General features: G+C 53.2%; 5 protein-coding genes across 5 annotated transcripts; 1 reads left to right on the top strand and 4 right to left on the bottom strand.

Moving 5' to 3' along the window:
- Positions 1 to 4,464: 4,464 nt before the first annotated feature.
- LOC149338040 (histone H4) lies at positions 4,465 to 4,776 on the bottom strand. The gene has a single exon (XM_089550247.1). It carries the CDS (start codon positions 4,774 to 4,776, stop codon positions 4,465 to 4,467), a length of 312 nt encoding a protein of 103 aa, XP_089406373.1.
- A 2,452-nt stretch (positions 4,777 to 7,228) lies between these two features.
- On the bottom strand, positions 7,229 to 7,603 carry LOC149338041 (histone H2B-like). Its single transcript, XM_089550248.1, has one exon. The coding sequence runs from the start codon at positions 7,601 to 7,603 to the stop codon at positions 7,229 to 7,231; it is 375 nt and encodes a 124-aa protein (XP_089406374.1).
- Positions 7,604 to 7,880: 277 nt separating this feature from the next.
- On the top strand, positions 7,881 to 8,255 carry LOC149338042 (histone H2A-like). The gene has a single exon (XM_089550070.1). The coding sequence runs from the start codon at positions 7,881 to 7,883 to the stop codon at positions 8,253 to 8,255; it is 375 nt and encodes a 124-aa protein (XP_089406196.1).
- A 930-nt stretch (positions 8,256 to 9,185) lies between these two features.
- Positions 9,186 to 9,596, bottom strand: LOC149338043 (histone H3). Its single transcript, XM_089550071.1, has one exon. It carries the CDS (start codon positions 9,594 to 9,596, stop codon positions 9,186 to 9,188), a length of 411 nt encoding a protein of 136 aa, XP_089406197.1.
- A 4,357-nt stretch (positions 9,597 to 13,953) lies between these two features.
- On the bottom strand, positions 13,954 to 14,265 carry LOC149338044 (histone H4). Its single transcript, XM_089550249.1, has one exon. The coding sequence runs from the start codon at positions 14,263 to 14,265 to the stop codon at positions 13,954 to 13,956; it is 312 nt and encodes a 103-aa protein (XP_089406375.1).
- Between the last annotated feature and the right edge of the window lie 1,406 nt (positions 14,266 to 15,671).

Below are 15,671 nucleotides of genomic sequence, written 5' to 3' on the forward strand. Positions count from 1 at the left end.
ACGGAGCAGTGGTCACTCAGAGCTCCACGCGCGTGCGTGTTGTACATATGTATATTTTATTCCTTGTAGATATGTAAATAGAATGATTGAAAGTGTACCCCTCCCCCTGTCCTTTCTACTGTCCCCTCACCACTTTTCTTTCACTTCTACACTCTGCCTGCTATCCTTTATTTCGCTGCCCCAGCTCAGGTGCTTCCTGTCGCGATAGCAGATGCCGGGGCAGCAAATATTCTTTTATCTTCCGTATCAAATGCATAATAAATAATCACTTACTACTACTACTACTTTCGAGCGCGCGTCGGTTTCGCGCGTGGCAAACGTGACGCAAGTGGGTGTGGAACCGGGGTCTAGCACAAGATTACGCTGCGCCTGTCCTTTAGGTTTGCCGCAAAAGCAAAAGCAAGCCTCTGGAAGGAGGCGGGCGTCCGCGGCAGCGTCCACTTTGACACCACAGCAGCACGGTGTCGACGCGGTTGCGGCTGGTTCCGTGTGGCGTTGGCGCACTGCAACGAGCCTCCCCGCTTGCCGGGGGCGCGGTGTTGAAGGAACGCAACGACAGCTTGTAGAAATACGTCTGCACTTTGCGCACACCAAATGAGGGGCGAAATAACTGAATAGCGCGCTAGCCAGAAACAGCGGCGCAATGACCGCTTGGATGCACGGAACATGTACTGCCAGACACATGATCAGCTGATTTTGTGAACTGCAAAAACAAAAACAAAAAAAAAGGAAGGGAGAGTCAAGGTCTCCTACCAAAGAGGTTGATTCGTAGACGGCTGCTCGCTGTGCAGTCAGTAGGGCTTCTCGTTTGCGTTCCGTTGTTATTGAGTTATTAGTACCATGTTGGCAACATCGTGTCAGCACGGAATAAAACGGTCTGTTTTCTCTGCCTAGATGTAAAGCATTCATAAGCTCTCCCCCCAATGAGAAAATGCCTGTGCGACACCAAGCGTACCTCATGAATCCATCACAAGCTGTTGAATATCGCGCCACTCTTCCCAGTGATACGATACGAGGTCGGCATTTCTTCCTGGAAAGCGGCATCACGACTACGTCCCGTTCCGTTCCGTTGCAAGCAAGCCTTTACGACAAATTATTCCAATGACCGGCGCAGCTCGCAGCACTAATGATGCCGCCATGGCACACTTCTTGCTGCACCACCTTTGTTGAGCTTAATGCGAACTGAACTGTGTCGTCAACCAACTTGTTCGACGGGACAGCGGCGCAACTCGCAGCCAGACACCTGAACAGCGCAAAGCAGCCCACAGGGTACACAGCAGGTAGATCGACGCACCTCGGCAAAGCTGTAAGGGTTGAAGAGAGAAGCGCTTGGGCGCAGAACGCAATAATGCATGCAACTCAAAGGAAGCGCAACAAGAGAGACGGCAGATTTAGACATATTGACAAACCCACCCCTTAGGGCATGAATGCCACCTCAGAGTGCGTCGTCGCTTCCAAGGAGGTTCGATGGGTGCACTGTGCAGTCGACAGATCAGTTCGCTTCAAATTTCAAGCTGCACCAGCCAAAACGAGTTCCCAGTTATCGTTATTGAGCACGAAAAATCGCCTGGAGAGCAGCGCGCGCATAGGGCTGTCTCTGTACACATTGCGTGTGTGTGTCTACCAGCCAAGGAACACTCGCCGACTAACCCGCGTTACTTACAAGTTACTTACTGAAGATGATTCAATGCATCCACAAAACACACACAAAAAAAGGCGAGCAGAACGAGAACCCACTTCTGATGGATGCGGTTATTTACTTCCCTCAAGTTTCCAGAGTTTCCAGTGTTCCCACATCCGCAGCTCATGCACCTCCGAATTTCCTGTAGTTTAAATCCATTAAATGTTTGCACTCTCTTCTTGCAGATAAAAAGGTGCGGAATTGAGAAAACAGTTTGCCCTGCGCAAAGTTGGCAAACCATAGCGAGACACATACCATGACGTACGATTGCACGGAAGGAAAGAGCCGCGAACACTGCGTGGAAAGCGTGCATCATGCCTAACATTTCCCATGCATCTCCAGGCAGTATTCTTCCAGTAACAGGTGGCCAAAGTTAGCAAAAACAGTAGAGCACGCATTGAAGGCACCCCCACCCCTCCGTGATTGAGGTGCATTTCCTGCGGTCGCTTTATAAGCGAACAGAAGCCCATCCATGGATTTTATTTAGGTCACCGGGCAGTGTAATGAGGAAAAACATTTTATTTCGTTCGTCCCTTGCATTTTTCTTTTTCTTCCAGAACCCCGGAGAATGGCACTGCGCGACGCCGCCCAACACTGTTAACAACACATAGTTTCTTGCCACTGGCTACAACTCGAAGTGAACGGGTTTCGGCACCAAAACTTTTGTTGTACTCCGGACGCCGAACGACGAGCAGCTAGCTTCGCTGACTGCTCGGGCGTTCCGAGAGATGTGTAGTTGCTTGCATTTGATTCTTGTATTTAACGCGTAAAATAAATTCAACGAGTTAAGTTTCAACGACTGGATCAAGTCTGATCATTTGTGATTAGGCTAACGAATAGCGGCAGCTACGCATAGTTACAACAAAACATTCTTTGGATAGTAGTGCGCCCCGTCCCTACTAACATCTCGTCCCTATCTTCTGTTCTCTTTCTTGAATAATGCAATGCCCCTCCAAACTCCCGCACTAGCAAAACGGCGCCAGCCAGTAGGGCAACAAAAAGCAAGCCAAACGGAATGAAAAGCCACAACTAAACCAGACTGAGCAGGGCGCACTCGCAATTTCCTCAATTACGTGCAGCAAACAAGACTGAAAAATTTATCCAAACGCTTCAGTCGCCGTACGTGCGACCCGAAATTAAAGCGCCTGAGACTCAAAACGCCATTTAAGGGGAAATCAAAGTGTACGCAAGCCGGGAGCTGCTTCCTCCCCAAGGGAATGCATACCTTCCAGCAGCGCGGTGCACGCAACTTAATCGCCGACGCTTCGCGCGGCCGCGGCGCCACCTTCCTCCAGCTTGCGCAAGTACCTACGCCTCCGAGACCAGCGCCCGGAATCTTGGAGGCAACGGTGCGGCTCCCGCCTCTACTTTCATCCTTTTCATGCACTCCAAAACGCAGGCAGCGCGCTATAGACGCCTGTCTGGACGCCGCAGTTGGGGCACACAAGTTCACAGCCGCCCCAAATAGCAGTTGAGCTGAAAGCTGCACTGGTTGCTTCAAAAAAAACGCACCTCGGAAGTCACCGGCTGCAGAGGGAAACCGTCCTACGGACGGACGGCCAGACTCGCTCAAAAGGCAAGCAGTGAGCTAGCGCGACGTCGCTGTGCCTCTCCCAGGCTCTCTTCGCCATCCACTCTAAATGCTAACACATCCGAGACGCCTTTCACGCACCTGACAGCACACCTTGCTTGAACACACTGCCCTTATTCAAAAGAGGAAAGTGACTCGCGTCAATCAATACACTCATTTTCTGTGGATCGCGCAAACGTTTTCCGCGACACTGACTTTGTAGGAACCGTATGTACACACCACGCATGCAATTTCAGCGTCGTCGGGCATCAAAAATTCGAGGAACAACTGACGACACACACTGGGCACAACAACAACAGCAACTTTATTTCGCAATGCCGCAAAAGTATTTATATTTGCTGCATTGGTTGGCGCAACAACAAAACACATATGCCCGTAATGAGCTGCGATGCGTTTGAATTCACGCAAGCAATTTCGAGGCTGGCTGGTTCCCTCACCGCGTGATGTAATTGTTTACAAGAAGCCGTGCAGCTAGCTATGCCGCTATTTTGTCCGCATCATCGCAGTTATGCTCCCCAGGTGTTTGGTAGCTGAATTTCATGCACAAGACGTTGTTTGCATTCGCCAGGCGTGTTTACCTGCCTGTCTGTGGCTGCGAAACGAACCGCCGACGAATGTAAATAAATCGCTTCGCCTGCGATTATGAGAGGCCGCGCGCACATAAACAAGGAAATGTGTACAGGGGTTCGTTTCGAAAGAAAGCATAATGCCTCTTTTCACCAGACCCGTTCGCAGCACGCACACACGATTGATTCATGGCGAAAGGTAGGTTGTAAACTTATGGCCGCGAAGCTGAAGCGAAAAATGTCGCGCACACACACGTGCGAAAGCCACACACGGCGGCCGCCCTGCCAAAAACGATGCTGCCTCAGATGGCTACTACTATGGCTGCAGACAGTGAGGCACGGCGCAATCAACTGCTCACCTGAGACCGCTGCAGCTTGCTGTTGTGGCATAATCCGCTCGCTTCCGCAGGCGACAACAAGTAGGCAAAGAAAAAAAAAAAAACCCATAGAGACAGAGAGAGAGGAACAAACGAGAACCGGAGCTCTGGTTCGCAACCAACAGCTGCCAATCCAGCATTTGGGTAGCCCTAAAAAGGGCTGTTTGACGACGACACGGAGCTGGAGTAGAGGGTGCACGCCGCACAGGGTCCCTTCTTCCTGACGCGGCGACTACCAGCGTGGCCGGCCTAGCCCCCGAAGCCGTACAAGGTGCGGCCCTGACGCTTGAGCGCGTAGACGACATCCATCGCGGTGACAGTCTTGCGTTTTGCGTGCTCCGTGTACGTGACGGCGTCCCGGATCACGTTCTCGAGGAACACTTTCAAAACGCCGCGGGTCTCCTCGTAGATCAGGCCCGAGATGCGCTTGACACCGCCTCGGCGCGCCAGACGACGGATGGCAGGCTTGGTGATGCCCTGGATGTTGTCCCGCAACACCTTGCGATGACGCTTCGCGCCTCCTTTTCCGAGCCCCTTGCCGCCTTTGCCACGACCAGACATCACGATGCAGAAAAGCGCGACCGCTCGGCTCCGATGCAAAACAGAGAATGCAGGCAGCGAGCCGCGGGGCGTTCGGTCGCGGAGCGCAGCGACGACCGCCATTGGCTGGCGCCTCGACCAATCAGGGTCCGTCTTCGCGAGCGGCGCCTCGCTAGCATCACTGAGCCCTTTCGCAGGACTCTCGCGCAACTACGACCATGGGCAAACTCCTCGCGGGCAGAGCGACTGAGCACAAGAAAAAAAAAAGAAACATTCGGCCTCATGTGCGATGCTGACGCAACAACAACAAACTAAAAAAAAAAAAAAGAACCGCGCGCCTTAGAGGGGCCACAGGAGTGCAGTAACGCGATGACCACTGTGGCTGTATAACGCTGGTAGTAATCCGATCTGCATTTGCAGCTCGGTCAAGAGGATGGAAAATGAATGTTGGAGAATCCTGCTTTGTTTTCGTATTTCCTTTTTTTTGCTGCGTGTGCGCGCGTTGGAAACAAACAGGCGCTCGCTGCTTTTGTTTCTTTCATCTCGCAGCAGGGTGTTTCCAGCCCTTTGGACAACCAGACGCACCGCAGAGTGCGCTGCAACGACGAACACAGCCCGAGCCTGTCACATTACAAGTTCAAACTGCGAAATCGCGCGCCTCATTAAAACACATTAATGGCAGTCGAATCGCGTGCCGCCCTTCCTCATCTCTTTTTCGCGAGTTAACTCTTCCGTTCGCTTGCGCGCCAGGATTCAAGAGGCCACCATGGGAGCGCGCGCGACGGCGCTTCGCTGTGTACTCCCCTCCTCTACGGGTCGCTAGGATGCTGAAAAGCGACCAGTTTGCCCGGCGGGCAAAATTCAAACGCTTGTATCTCGGAAAGTAATGCATGCAGGATTTCCAAATTCGGCATACGTGTAGAACACGTTTCGGACCATTTCTCTGGCTAATTTCAGTTCGCTGCACCGACTACGAGCAGTTCGAGCGCCCCTTTCCGTTTTCCGACCATTCCCCGGCTGTGGTACCGACGAGCGCTACTCGGCTCCTGCTTCTCCTTCTTGGCTGTAATCTCTCGAAGCTTTCATTTTGGCTTATCTTCTCGCGGAATTAAAAAAAAAAGCCACCACAGGCAGCGAAATATGCACACACACACACACACACACACCTACCTGACTGAGCTCAGGTCTCTGCATGCACTAGCAACGTAAAAAGGTGGCAAATAACTGCTCCTTCCCATGCGTAGCCCGAACGTTTTATGGAGCCCATGAGCGAGTGCACTGCACACGACTTTGTTACTATTAGCGAAACGTAAGGGACGCATGACACCCGTGCAACCGCGAGCACATAGTAAATATTTGCACGCCTGTCGTGCGCGCCCAACAACAGAAGAACGAAAAAAAAAATTGTGTATCTGCCACACAGATATTATTCAATACACAATTCGGCACGAGCGCAAACTGTAGGGCGAAAAGAAAGGCACCCGAACTTCTGTCGTGCCGCTTGCAGGAACATTAAGCGCATGCAACTTGTCTTCCTCGCGCGTCCACACGTTGCAGTGTGGTCGAGCGCGGAGCTTCGTTTCTGTCTGCGCTCATTTCCTATAGCTATGATGCCCGCAGAGAAGTAGAGGAAGTTGCGCGCCCCGCACAGGGCTGTTAATACGCTTATCGCTACACTTTCTACCTCCGTCCCATTAAACTCAAACGCCGCGGCTGGCTTTTTTTTTTTTCTTTCTGCCTTTAAACACAACAAACATTCACCACCTGCTGGAGGTTTGCATGGCGCTGAAGCCGACAAGGAATTTAGCACCTTGGGCCACCTCACAGTTTACTGCTGGGCTTCGTTACAAATTTTATTTTTGTCACCTATTTCAGGATCCCTATGCAACAGACGTTGCCGAAAAAATCCCTCGCGGTCGACTCCCCAACGTCCGCAAGGGGTTTTGCGCAAGTTCAGTCAACCCATTGCACTGTGCATACATTTCAGGACTCAGTAGTGTGTTGTGAACGCGTCTGAACCGAATAGCATTTCTAAGGCTTTCTTCCTTTCTTTTTTTTTCTTTCCCCCCTGCAGCTAAAGTGTACTGTAGGCCACTTTAAGCCCACGCGTTATGGGAAGCAGAGCTGAACTCAAGCAAGAAATAAAACGCAGTAACAAGACGGCCACACCGCAGCGCTGAAAGAATACGCGACTGCCGCACAACAAACAGCTGGTGGGGCCCTACAGAGGGAACCTATTCACATGCACAGCAGTCAAAACGAGAGATGCCTTGGTATTTAAAACCACTTCAGGCTGCCACGCGAGGGGAATAAGAAATAAATAAATAAATATTATACACACATCACGCTCAGAGAGAGGAAAAACAGGACCGGTGCATCGCTGCCTGCAGGCAGGCTCGCCAATGCAAACACTTTGGTTGGCTCTGATAAGAGCCGTTGAGGTGAGGGCCGGCGGCAGGCGCAATGTGCCACCCTACTTGGAGCTGGTGTACTTGGTGACAGCCTTGGTGCCTTCAGACACGGCGTGCTTGGCCAGTTCGCCAGGCAGCAGAAGACGCACCGCGGTCTGGATCTCCCGGCTGGTGATGGTCGAGCGCTTGTTGTAGTGGGCCAGGCGGGAAGACTCGGCCGCGATGCGCTCGAAGATGTCGTTCACGAAGCTGTTCATGATGGACATGGCCTTGCTGGAAACTCCAGTGTCTGGATGCACCTGCTTCAGCACCTTATAAATGTAGATGGAGAAGCTCTCCTTCCTGCGGCGCTTCTTCTTCTTCTTGTCCGTAGCGCGCACATTCTTCTGAGCCTTTCCGGCCTTCTTCACGGCCTTCCCAGAGGGCTGAGGCGGCATGTTGACAGCGACGTCGACGCTCGGCAACACGGACGGTGTCGAAAGAACGCGCGCCAAGGGGCGCGCGGCGCTTTTATACTGGCACGGTGGTGTTCAAGCGACCCGAGCCAGGCCGCCGCGCGATTGGTCGACGCAGCGATAGCTCCGCCCCAATCCGCGTCGGGCTCGCGGCGCGGGGAGAGAGCGCGGTATTCGTTTCGTTTCTATCGAACGTGCTCGCACGCAGTGGTCGTCGCTGATTCTCCTGCTTCTCGAGCGTACTACAACAACAGTCACCATGTCCGGCCGCGGCAAAGGAGGCAAAGCCAAGGGCAAGAGCAAGACCCGCTCCAGCCGCGCGGGACTCCAGTTCCCCGTTGGCCGAATCCACCGTCTCCTGCGCAAGGGCAACTACGCGGAGCGCGTCGGAGCCGGCGCCCCGGTCTACCTGGCCGCCGTCCTGGAATACCTGGCTGCCGAGGTGCTCGAGTTGGCGGGTAATGCTGCTCGCGATAACAAGAAGACGAGAATCATTCCTCGCCACCTGCAACTGGCCATCCGAAACGACGAGGAGCTCAACAAGCTGCTCTCGGGAGTGACCATTGCCCAGGGTGGCGTCCTGCCCAACATCCAGGCCGTGCTGCTCCCCAAGAAGACCGAGAAGAAGGCGTGAGCGGTCCTCTGCACGTCTATGGAGGCGCGCCCGCCGCAGCGATAGCTCGCACCTAACGGTCCTTATCAGGACCAACCAAGTGCCTGCCACGGCGGGGCCTCGCTCTGCGATCCCTTTGCTCTGGACCACTGCGTCCCTCTCATGCTGCTTTCGTTTACTGCCCGTTGGGCGTCACTGACACTACTCGACCACATGCGGCCGCGCACACAGGTTCGCTGTCCTTTCTTTTTTCTTTTTTTTTCAGCCCGCTACAGGCCAGTACAGCGCACCGAGAGCAATGTTATTAATGGACTACACGAGAAAAGCGCGTCTCGTGGTTTCCTTCCAGTGGGCTGGGCTTGGGAATATCACCAAACGGCATGATTGGCATGTCGCAAGGGATCGTTTAAAGGAAAAGTAATAAACAGCCCAGCGACGAGGCACAAGACAGAATAAAGATGGACAAGCGCTTGTCCGTCGTCGCTGTGCCGTTTTGTTTTTTTTTTTTTAATTCTTCAATATGCACCAATTCGCTCAGTTTTTGTTTTTCTGCTGTGTAGTTTCAAGGAGCTGCTGCATTTACTTGTGCGGACAGCGGTTCTTATTTTTCTTCTTCTTGTTTTTCGACTGCATCCCATTCGGTGCGCGCGAGTTGTTATCGGCACAAAAAGAAATAAAAAATAACTAACCTGCGGGAAGCCGCCGGGGTGTAAAAGTGCAGGCGAGTTCAGTACAAGGGCAGTGCGGAATCACTTTCAACACACTCACCCATGTCGCAGGAACAGACAGTCAGAGTAAAAAAAAAAAAAGAGAGAGGTACCGGGGTCCTGAGCTCGTGTTCGTCTCGACCGTGCGCCCGTGGCCAACGCAAACGTTTGGGTGGTCCTGAGAAGGACCGTTGTGGAGCGTTGCTGCTGCTGCTGCTGCTGTGGCGGCGCCTCGAATACGCTTTTAGGCGCGCTCGCCACGGATGCGCCTCGCCAGCTGGATGTCCTTCGGCATGATGGTGACGCGCTTGGCGTGGATCGCGCACAGGTTGGTGTCCTCGAAGAGACCGACAAGGTATGCCTCGCTGGCCTCCTGAAGTGCCATGACGGCCGAGCTCTGGAAGCGCAGGTCGGTCTTGAAGTCCTGAGCGATTTCTCTCACCAGGCGCTGGAAGGGCAGCTTGCGGATGAGAAGTTCGGTCGATTTTTGGTATCGGCGAATTTCACGAAGTGCCACGGTGCCAGGCCTGTAACGGTGAGGCTTCTTCACTCCCCCGGTAGCTGGCGCACTCTTGCGAGCAGCCTTTGTGGCCAGCTGCTTACGGGGGGCCTTGCCGCCAGTGCTCTTGCGCGCGGTTTGCTTGGTACGGGCCATGGTGACGAGCGCGGACGCTGGAAACGGGAGACTGCCTCCGGAGACGGACGGAGATCGACTGCGCCGCGCGGCGGTGCTGCTCCGCAGCGCCCCCCCCTCTCTCCCACCTGATTGGTCGCCTGACGGACCGATGGCTACCCTCCGTTCAGCGGCACCCAGAATGCTGGAAACCGCCCGGTTTCGAGCGCGCGTCGGTTTCGCGCGTGGCAAACGTGACGCAAGTGGGTGTGGAACCGGGGTCTAGCACAAGATTACGCTGCGCCTGTCCTTTAGGTTTGCCGCAAAAGCAAAAGCAAGCCTCTGGAAGGAGGCGGGCGTCCGCGGCAGCGTCCACTTTGACACCACAGCAGCACGGTGTCGACGCGGTTGCGGCTGGTTCCGTGTGGCGTTGGCGCACTGCAACGAGCCTCCCCGCTTGCCGGGGGCGCGGTGTTGAAGGAACGCAACGACAGCTTGTAGAAATACGTCTGCACTTTGCGCACACCAAATGAGGGGCGAAATAACTGAATAGCGCGCTAGCCAGAAACAGCGGCGCAATGACCGCTTGGATGCACGGAACATGTACTGCCAGACACATGATCAGCTGATTTTGTGAACTGCAAAAACAAAAACAAAAAAAAAGGAAGGGAGAGTCAAGGTCTCCTACCAAAGAGGTTGATTCGTAGACGGCTGCTCGCTGTGCAGTCAGTAGGGCTTCTCGTTTGCGTTCCGTTGTTATTGAGTTATTAGTACCATGTTGGCAACATCGTGTCAGCACGGAATAAAACGGTCTGTTTTCTCTGCCTAGATGTAAAGCATTCATAAGCTCTCCCCCCAATGAGAAAATGCCTGTGCGACACCAAGCGTACCTCATGAATCCATCACAAGCTGTTGAATATCGCGCCACTCTTCCCAGTGATACGATACGAGGTCGGCATTTCTTCCTGGAAAGCGGCATCACGACTACGTCCCGTTCCGTTCCGTTGCAAGCAAGCCTTTACGACAAATTATTCCAATGACCGGCGCAGCTCGCAGCACTAATGATGCCGCCATGGCACACTTCTTGCTGCACCACCTTTGTTGAGCTTAATGCGAACTGAACTGTGTCGTCAACCAACTTGTTCGACGGGACAGCGGCGCAACTCGCAGCCAGACACCTGAACAGCGCAAAGCAGCCCACAGGGTACACAGCAGGTAGATCGACGCACCTCGGCAAAGCTGTAAGGGTTGAAGAGAGAAGCGCTTGGGCGCAGAACGCAATAATGCATGCAACTCAAAGGAAGCGCAACAAGAGAGACGGCAGATTTAGACATATTGACAAACCCACCCCTTAGGGCATGAATGCCACCTCAGAGTGCGTCGTCGCTTCCAAGGAGGTTCGATGGGTGCACTGTGCAGTCGACAGATCAGTTCGCTTCAAATTTCAAGCTGCACCAGCCAAAACGAGTTCCCAGTTATCGTTATTGAGCACGAAAAATCGCCTGGAGAGCAGCGCGCGCATAGGGCTGTCTCTGTACACATTGCGTGTGTGTGTCTACCAGCCAAGGAACACTCGCCGACTAACCCGCGTTACTTACAAGTTACTTACTGAAGATGATTCAATGCATCCACAAAACACACACAAAAAAAGGCGAGCAGAACGAGAACCCACTTCTGATGGATGCGGTTATTTACTTCCCTCAAGTTTCCAGAGTTTCCAGTGTTCCCACATCCGCAGCTCATGCACCTCCGAATTTCCTGTAGTTTAAATCCATTAAATGTTTGCACTCTCTTCTTGCAGATAAAAAGGTGCGGAATTGAGAAAACAGTTTGCCCTGCGCAAAGTTGGCAAACCATAGCGAGACACATACCATGACGTACGATTGCACGGAAGGAAAGAGCCGCGAACACTGCGTGGAAAGCGTGCATCATGCCTAACATTTCCCATGCATCTCCAGGCAGTATTCTTCCAGTAACAGGTGGCCAAAGTTAGCAAAAACAGTAGAGCACGCATTGAAGGCACCCCCACCCCTCCGTGATTGAGGTGCATTTCCTGCGGTCGCTTTATAAGCGAACAGAAGCCCATCCATGGATTTTATTTAGGTCACCGGGCAGTGTAATGAGGAAAAACATTTTATTTCGTTCGTCCCTTGCATTTTTCTTTTTCTTCCAGAACCCCGGAGAATGGCACTGCGCGACGCCGCCCAACACTGTTAACAACACATAGTTTCTTGCCACTGGCTACAACTCGAAGTGAACGGGTTTCGGCACCAAAACTTTTGTTGTACTCCGGACGCCGAACGACGAGCAGCTAGCTTCGCTGACTGCTCGGGCGTTCCGAGAGATGTGTAGTTGCTTGCATTTGATTCTTGTATTTAACGCGTAAAATAAATTCAACGAGTTAAGTTTCAACGACTGGATCAAGTCTGATCATTTGTGATTAGGCTAACGAATAGCGGCAGCTACGCATAGTTACAACAAAACATTCTTTGGATAGTAGTGCGCCCCGTCCCTACTAACATCTCGTCCCTATCTTCTGTTCTCTTTCTTGAATAATGCAATGCCCCTCCAAACTCCCGCACTAGCAAAACGGCGCCAGCCAGTAGGGCAACAAAAAGCAAGCCAAACGGAATGAAAAGCCACAACTAAACCAGACTGAGCAGGGCGCACTCGCAATTTCCTCAATTACGTGCAGCAAACAAGACTGAAAAATTTATCCAAACGCTTCAGTCGCCGTACGTGCGACCCGAAATTAAAGCGCCTGAGACTCAAAACGCCATTTAAGGGGAAATCAAAGTGTACGCAAGCCGGGAGCTGCTTCCTCCCCAAGGGAATGCATACCTTCCAGCAGCGCGGTGCACGCAACTTAATCGCCGACGCTTCGCGCGGCCGCGGCGCCACCTTCCTCCAGCTTGCGCAAGTACCTACGCCTCCGAGACCAGCGCCCGGAATCTTGGAGGCAACGGTGCGGCTCCCGCCTCTACTTTCATCCTTTTCATGCACTCCAAAACGCAGGCAGCGCGCTATAGACGCCTGTCTGGACGCCGCAGTTGGGGCACACAAGTTCACAGCCGCCCCAAATAGCAGTTGAGCTGAAAGCTGCACTGGTTGCTTCAAAAAAAACGCACCTCGGAAGTCACCGGCTGCAGAGGGAAACCGTCCTACGGACGGACGGCCAGACTCGCTCAAAAGGCAAGCAGTGAGCTAGCGCGACGTCGCTGTGCCTCTCCCAGGCTCTCTTCGCCATCCACTCTAAATGCTAACACATCCGAGACGCCTTTCACGCACCTGACAGCACACCTTGCTTGAACACACTGCCCTTATTCAAAAGAGGAAAGTGACTCGCGTCAATCAATACACTCATTTTCTGTGGATCGCGCAAACGTTTTCCGCGACACTGACTTTGTAGGAACCGTATGTACACACCACGCATGCAATTTCAGCGTCGTCGGGCATCAAAAATTCGAGGAACAACTGACGACACACACTGGGCACAACAACAACAGCAACTTTATTTCGCAATGCCGCAAAAGTATTTATATTTGCTGCATTGGTTGGCGCAACAACAAAACACATATGCCCGTAATGAGCTGCGATGCGTTTGAATTCACGCAAGCAATTTCGAGGCTGGCTGGTTCCCTCACCGCGTGATGTAATTGTTTACAAGAAGCCGTGCAGCTAGCTATGCCGCTATTTTGTCCGCATCATCGCAGTTATGCTCCCCAGGTGTTTGGTAGCTGAATTTCATGCACAAGACGTTGTTTGCATTCGCCAGGCGTGTTTACCTGCCTGTCTGTGGCTGCGAAACGAACCGCCGACGAATGTAAATAAATCGCTTCGCCTGCGATTATGAGAGGCCGCGCGCACATAAACAAGGAAATGTGTACAGGGGTTCGTTTCGAAAGAAAGCATAATGCCTCTTTTCACCAGACCCGTTCGCAGCACGCACACACGATTGATTCATGGCGAAAGGTAGGTTGTAAACTTATGGCCGCGAAGCTGAAGCGAAAAATGTCGCGCACACACACGTGCGAAAGCCACACACGGCGGCCGCCCTGCCAAAAACGATGCTGCCTCAGATGGCTACTACTATGGCTGCAGACAGTGAGGCACGGCGCAATCAACTGCTCACCTGAGACCGCTGCAGCTTGCTGTTGTGGCATAATCCGCTCGCTTCCGCAGGCGACAACAAGTAGGCAAAGAAAAAAAAAAAAACCCATAGAGACAGAGAGAGAGGAACAAACGAGAACCGGAGCTCTGGTTCGCAACCAACAGCTGCCAATCCAGCATTTGGGTAGCCCTAAAAAGGGCTGTTTGACGACGACACGGAGCTGGAGTAGAGGGTGCACGCCGCACAGGGTCCCTTCTTCCTGACGCGGCGACTACCAGCGTGGCCGGCCTAGCCCCCGAAGCCGTACAAGGTGCGGCCCTGACGCTTGAGCGCGTAGACGACATCCATCGCGGTGACAGTCTTGCGTTTTGCGTGCTCCGTGTACGTGACGGCGTCCCGGATCACGTTCTCGAGGAACACTTTCAAAACGCCGCGGGTCTCCTCGTAGATCAGGCCCGAGATGCGCTTGACACCGCCTCGGCGCGCCAGACGACGGATGGCAGGCTTGGTGATGCCCTGGATGTTGTCCCGCAACACCTTGCGATGACGCTTCGCGCCTCCTTTTCCGAGCCCCTTGCCGCCTTTGCCACGACCAGACATCACGATGCAGAAAAGCGCGACCGCTCGGCTCCGATGCAAAACAGAGAATGCAGGCAGCGAGCCGCGGGGCGTTCGGTCGCGGAGCGCAGCGACGACCGCCATTGGCTGGCGCCTCGACCAATCAGGGTCCGTCTTCGCGAGCGGCGCCTCGCTAGCATCACTGAGCCCTTTCGCAGGACTCTCGCGCAACTACGACCATGGGCAAACTCCTCGCGGGCAGAGCGACTGAGCACAAGAAAAAAAAAAGAAACATTCGGCCTCATGTGCGATGCTGACGCAACAACAACAAACTAAAAAAAAAAAAAAGAACCGCGCGCCTTAGAGGGGCCACAGGAGTGCAGTAACGCGATGACCACTGTGGCTGTATAACGCTGGTAGTAATCCGATCTGCATTTGCAGCTCGGTCAAGAGGATGGAAAATGAATGTTGGAGAATCCTGCTTTGTTTTCGTATTTCCTTTTTTTTGCTGCGTGTGCGCGCGTTGGAAACAAACAGGCGCTCGCTGCTTTTGTTTCTTTCATCTCGCAGCAGGGTGTTTCCAGCCCTTTGGACAACCAGACGCACCGCAGAGTGCGCTGCAACGACGAACACAGCCCGAGCCTGTCACATTACAAGTTCAAACTGCGAAATCGCGCGCCTCATTAAAACACATTAATGGCAGTCGAATCGCGTGCCGCCCTTCCTCATCTCTTTTTCGCGAGTTAACTCTTCCGTTCGCTTGCGCGCCAGGATTCAAGAGGCCACCATGGGAGCGCGCGCGACGGCGCTTCGCTGTGTACTCCCCTCCTCTACGGGTCGCTAGGATGCTGAAAAGCGACCAGTTTGCCCGGCGGGCAAAATTCAAACGCTTGTATCTCGGAAAGTAATGCATGCAGGATTTCCAAATTCGGCATACGTGTAGAACACGTTTCGGACCATTTCTCTGGCTAATTTCAGTTCGCTGCACCGACTACGAGCAGTTCGAGCGCCCCTTTCCGTTTTCCGACCATTCCCCGGCTGTGGTACCGACGAGCGCTACTCGGCTCCTGCTTCTCCTTCTTGGCTGTAATCTCTCGAAGCTTTCATTTTGGCTTATCTTCTCGCGGAATTAAAAAAAAAAGCCACCACAGGCAGCGAAATATGCACACACACACACACACACACACCTACCTGACTGAGCTCAGGTCTCTGCATGCACTAGCAACGTAAAAAGGTGGCAAATAACTGCTCCTTCCCATGCGTAGCCCGAACGTTTTATGGAGCCCATGAGCGAGTGCACTGCACACGACTTTGTTACTATTAGCGAAACGTAAGGGACGCATGACACCCGTGCAACCGCGAGCACATAGTAAATATTTGCACGCCTGTCGTGCGCGCCCAACAACAGAAGAACGAAAAAAAAAATTGTGTATCTGCCACACAGATAT

Source organism: Amblyomma mixtum, chromosome 6 (genome assembly GCF_055824585.1).
Source record: "Amblyomma mixtum isolate Tamu chromosome 6, ASM5582458v1, whole genome shotgun sequence".
Taxonomy (NCBI): domain Eukaryota; kingdom Metazoa; phylum Arthropoda; class Arachnida; order Ixodida; family Ixodidae; genus Amblyomma; species Amblyomma mixtum.

Coding starts and splice junctions, on each gene's coding strand:
- LOC149338043 (XM_089550071.1), bottom strand. CDS start 9,596: ATGGCCCGTACCAAGCAAACCGCGCGCAAGAGCACTGGCGGCAAGGCC.
- LOC149338042 (XM_089550070.1), top strand. CDS start 7,881: ATGTCCGGCCGCGGCAAAGGAGGCAAAGCCAAGGGCAAGAGCAAGACC.
- LOC149338041 (XM_089550248.1), bottom strand. CDS start 7,603: ATGCCGCCTCAGCCCTCTGGGAAGGCCGTGAAGAAGGCCGGAAAGGCT.
- LOC149338040 (XM_089550247.1), bottom strand. CDS start 4,776: ATGTCTGGTCGTGGCAAAGGCGGCAAGGGGCTCGGAAAAGGAGGCGCG.
- LOC149338044 (XM_089550249.1), bottom strand. CDS start 14,265: ATGTCTGGTCGTGGCAAAGGCGGCAAGGGGCTCGGAAAAGGAGGCGCG.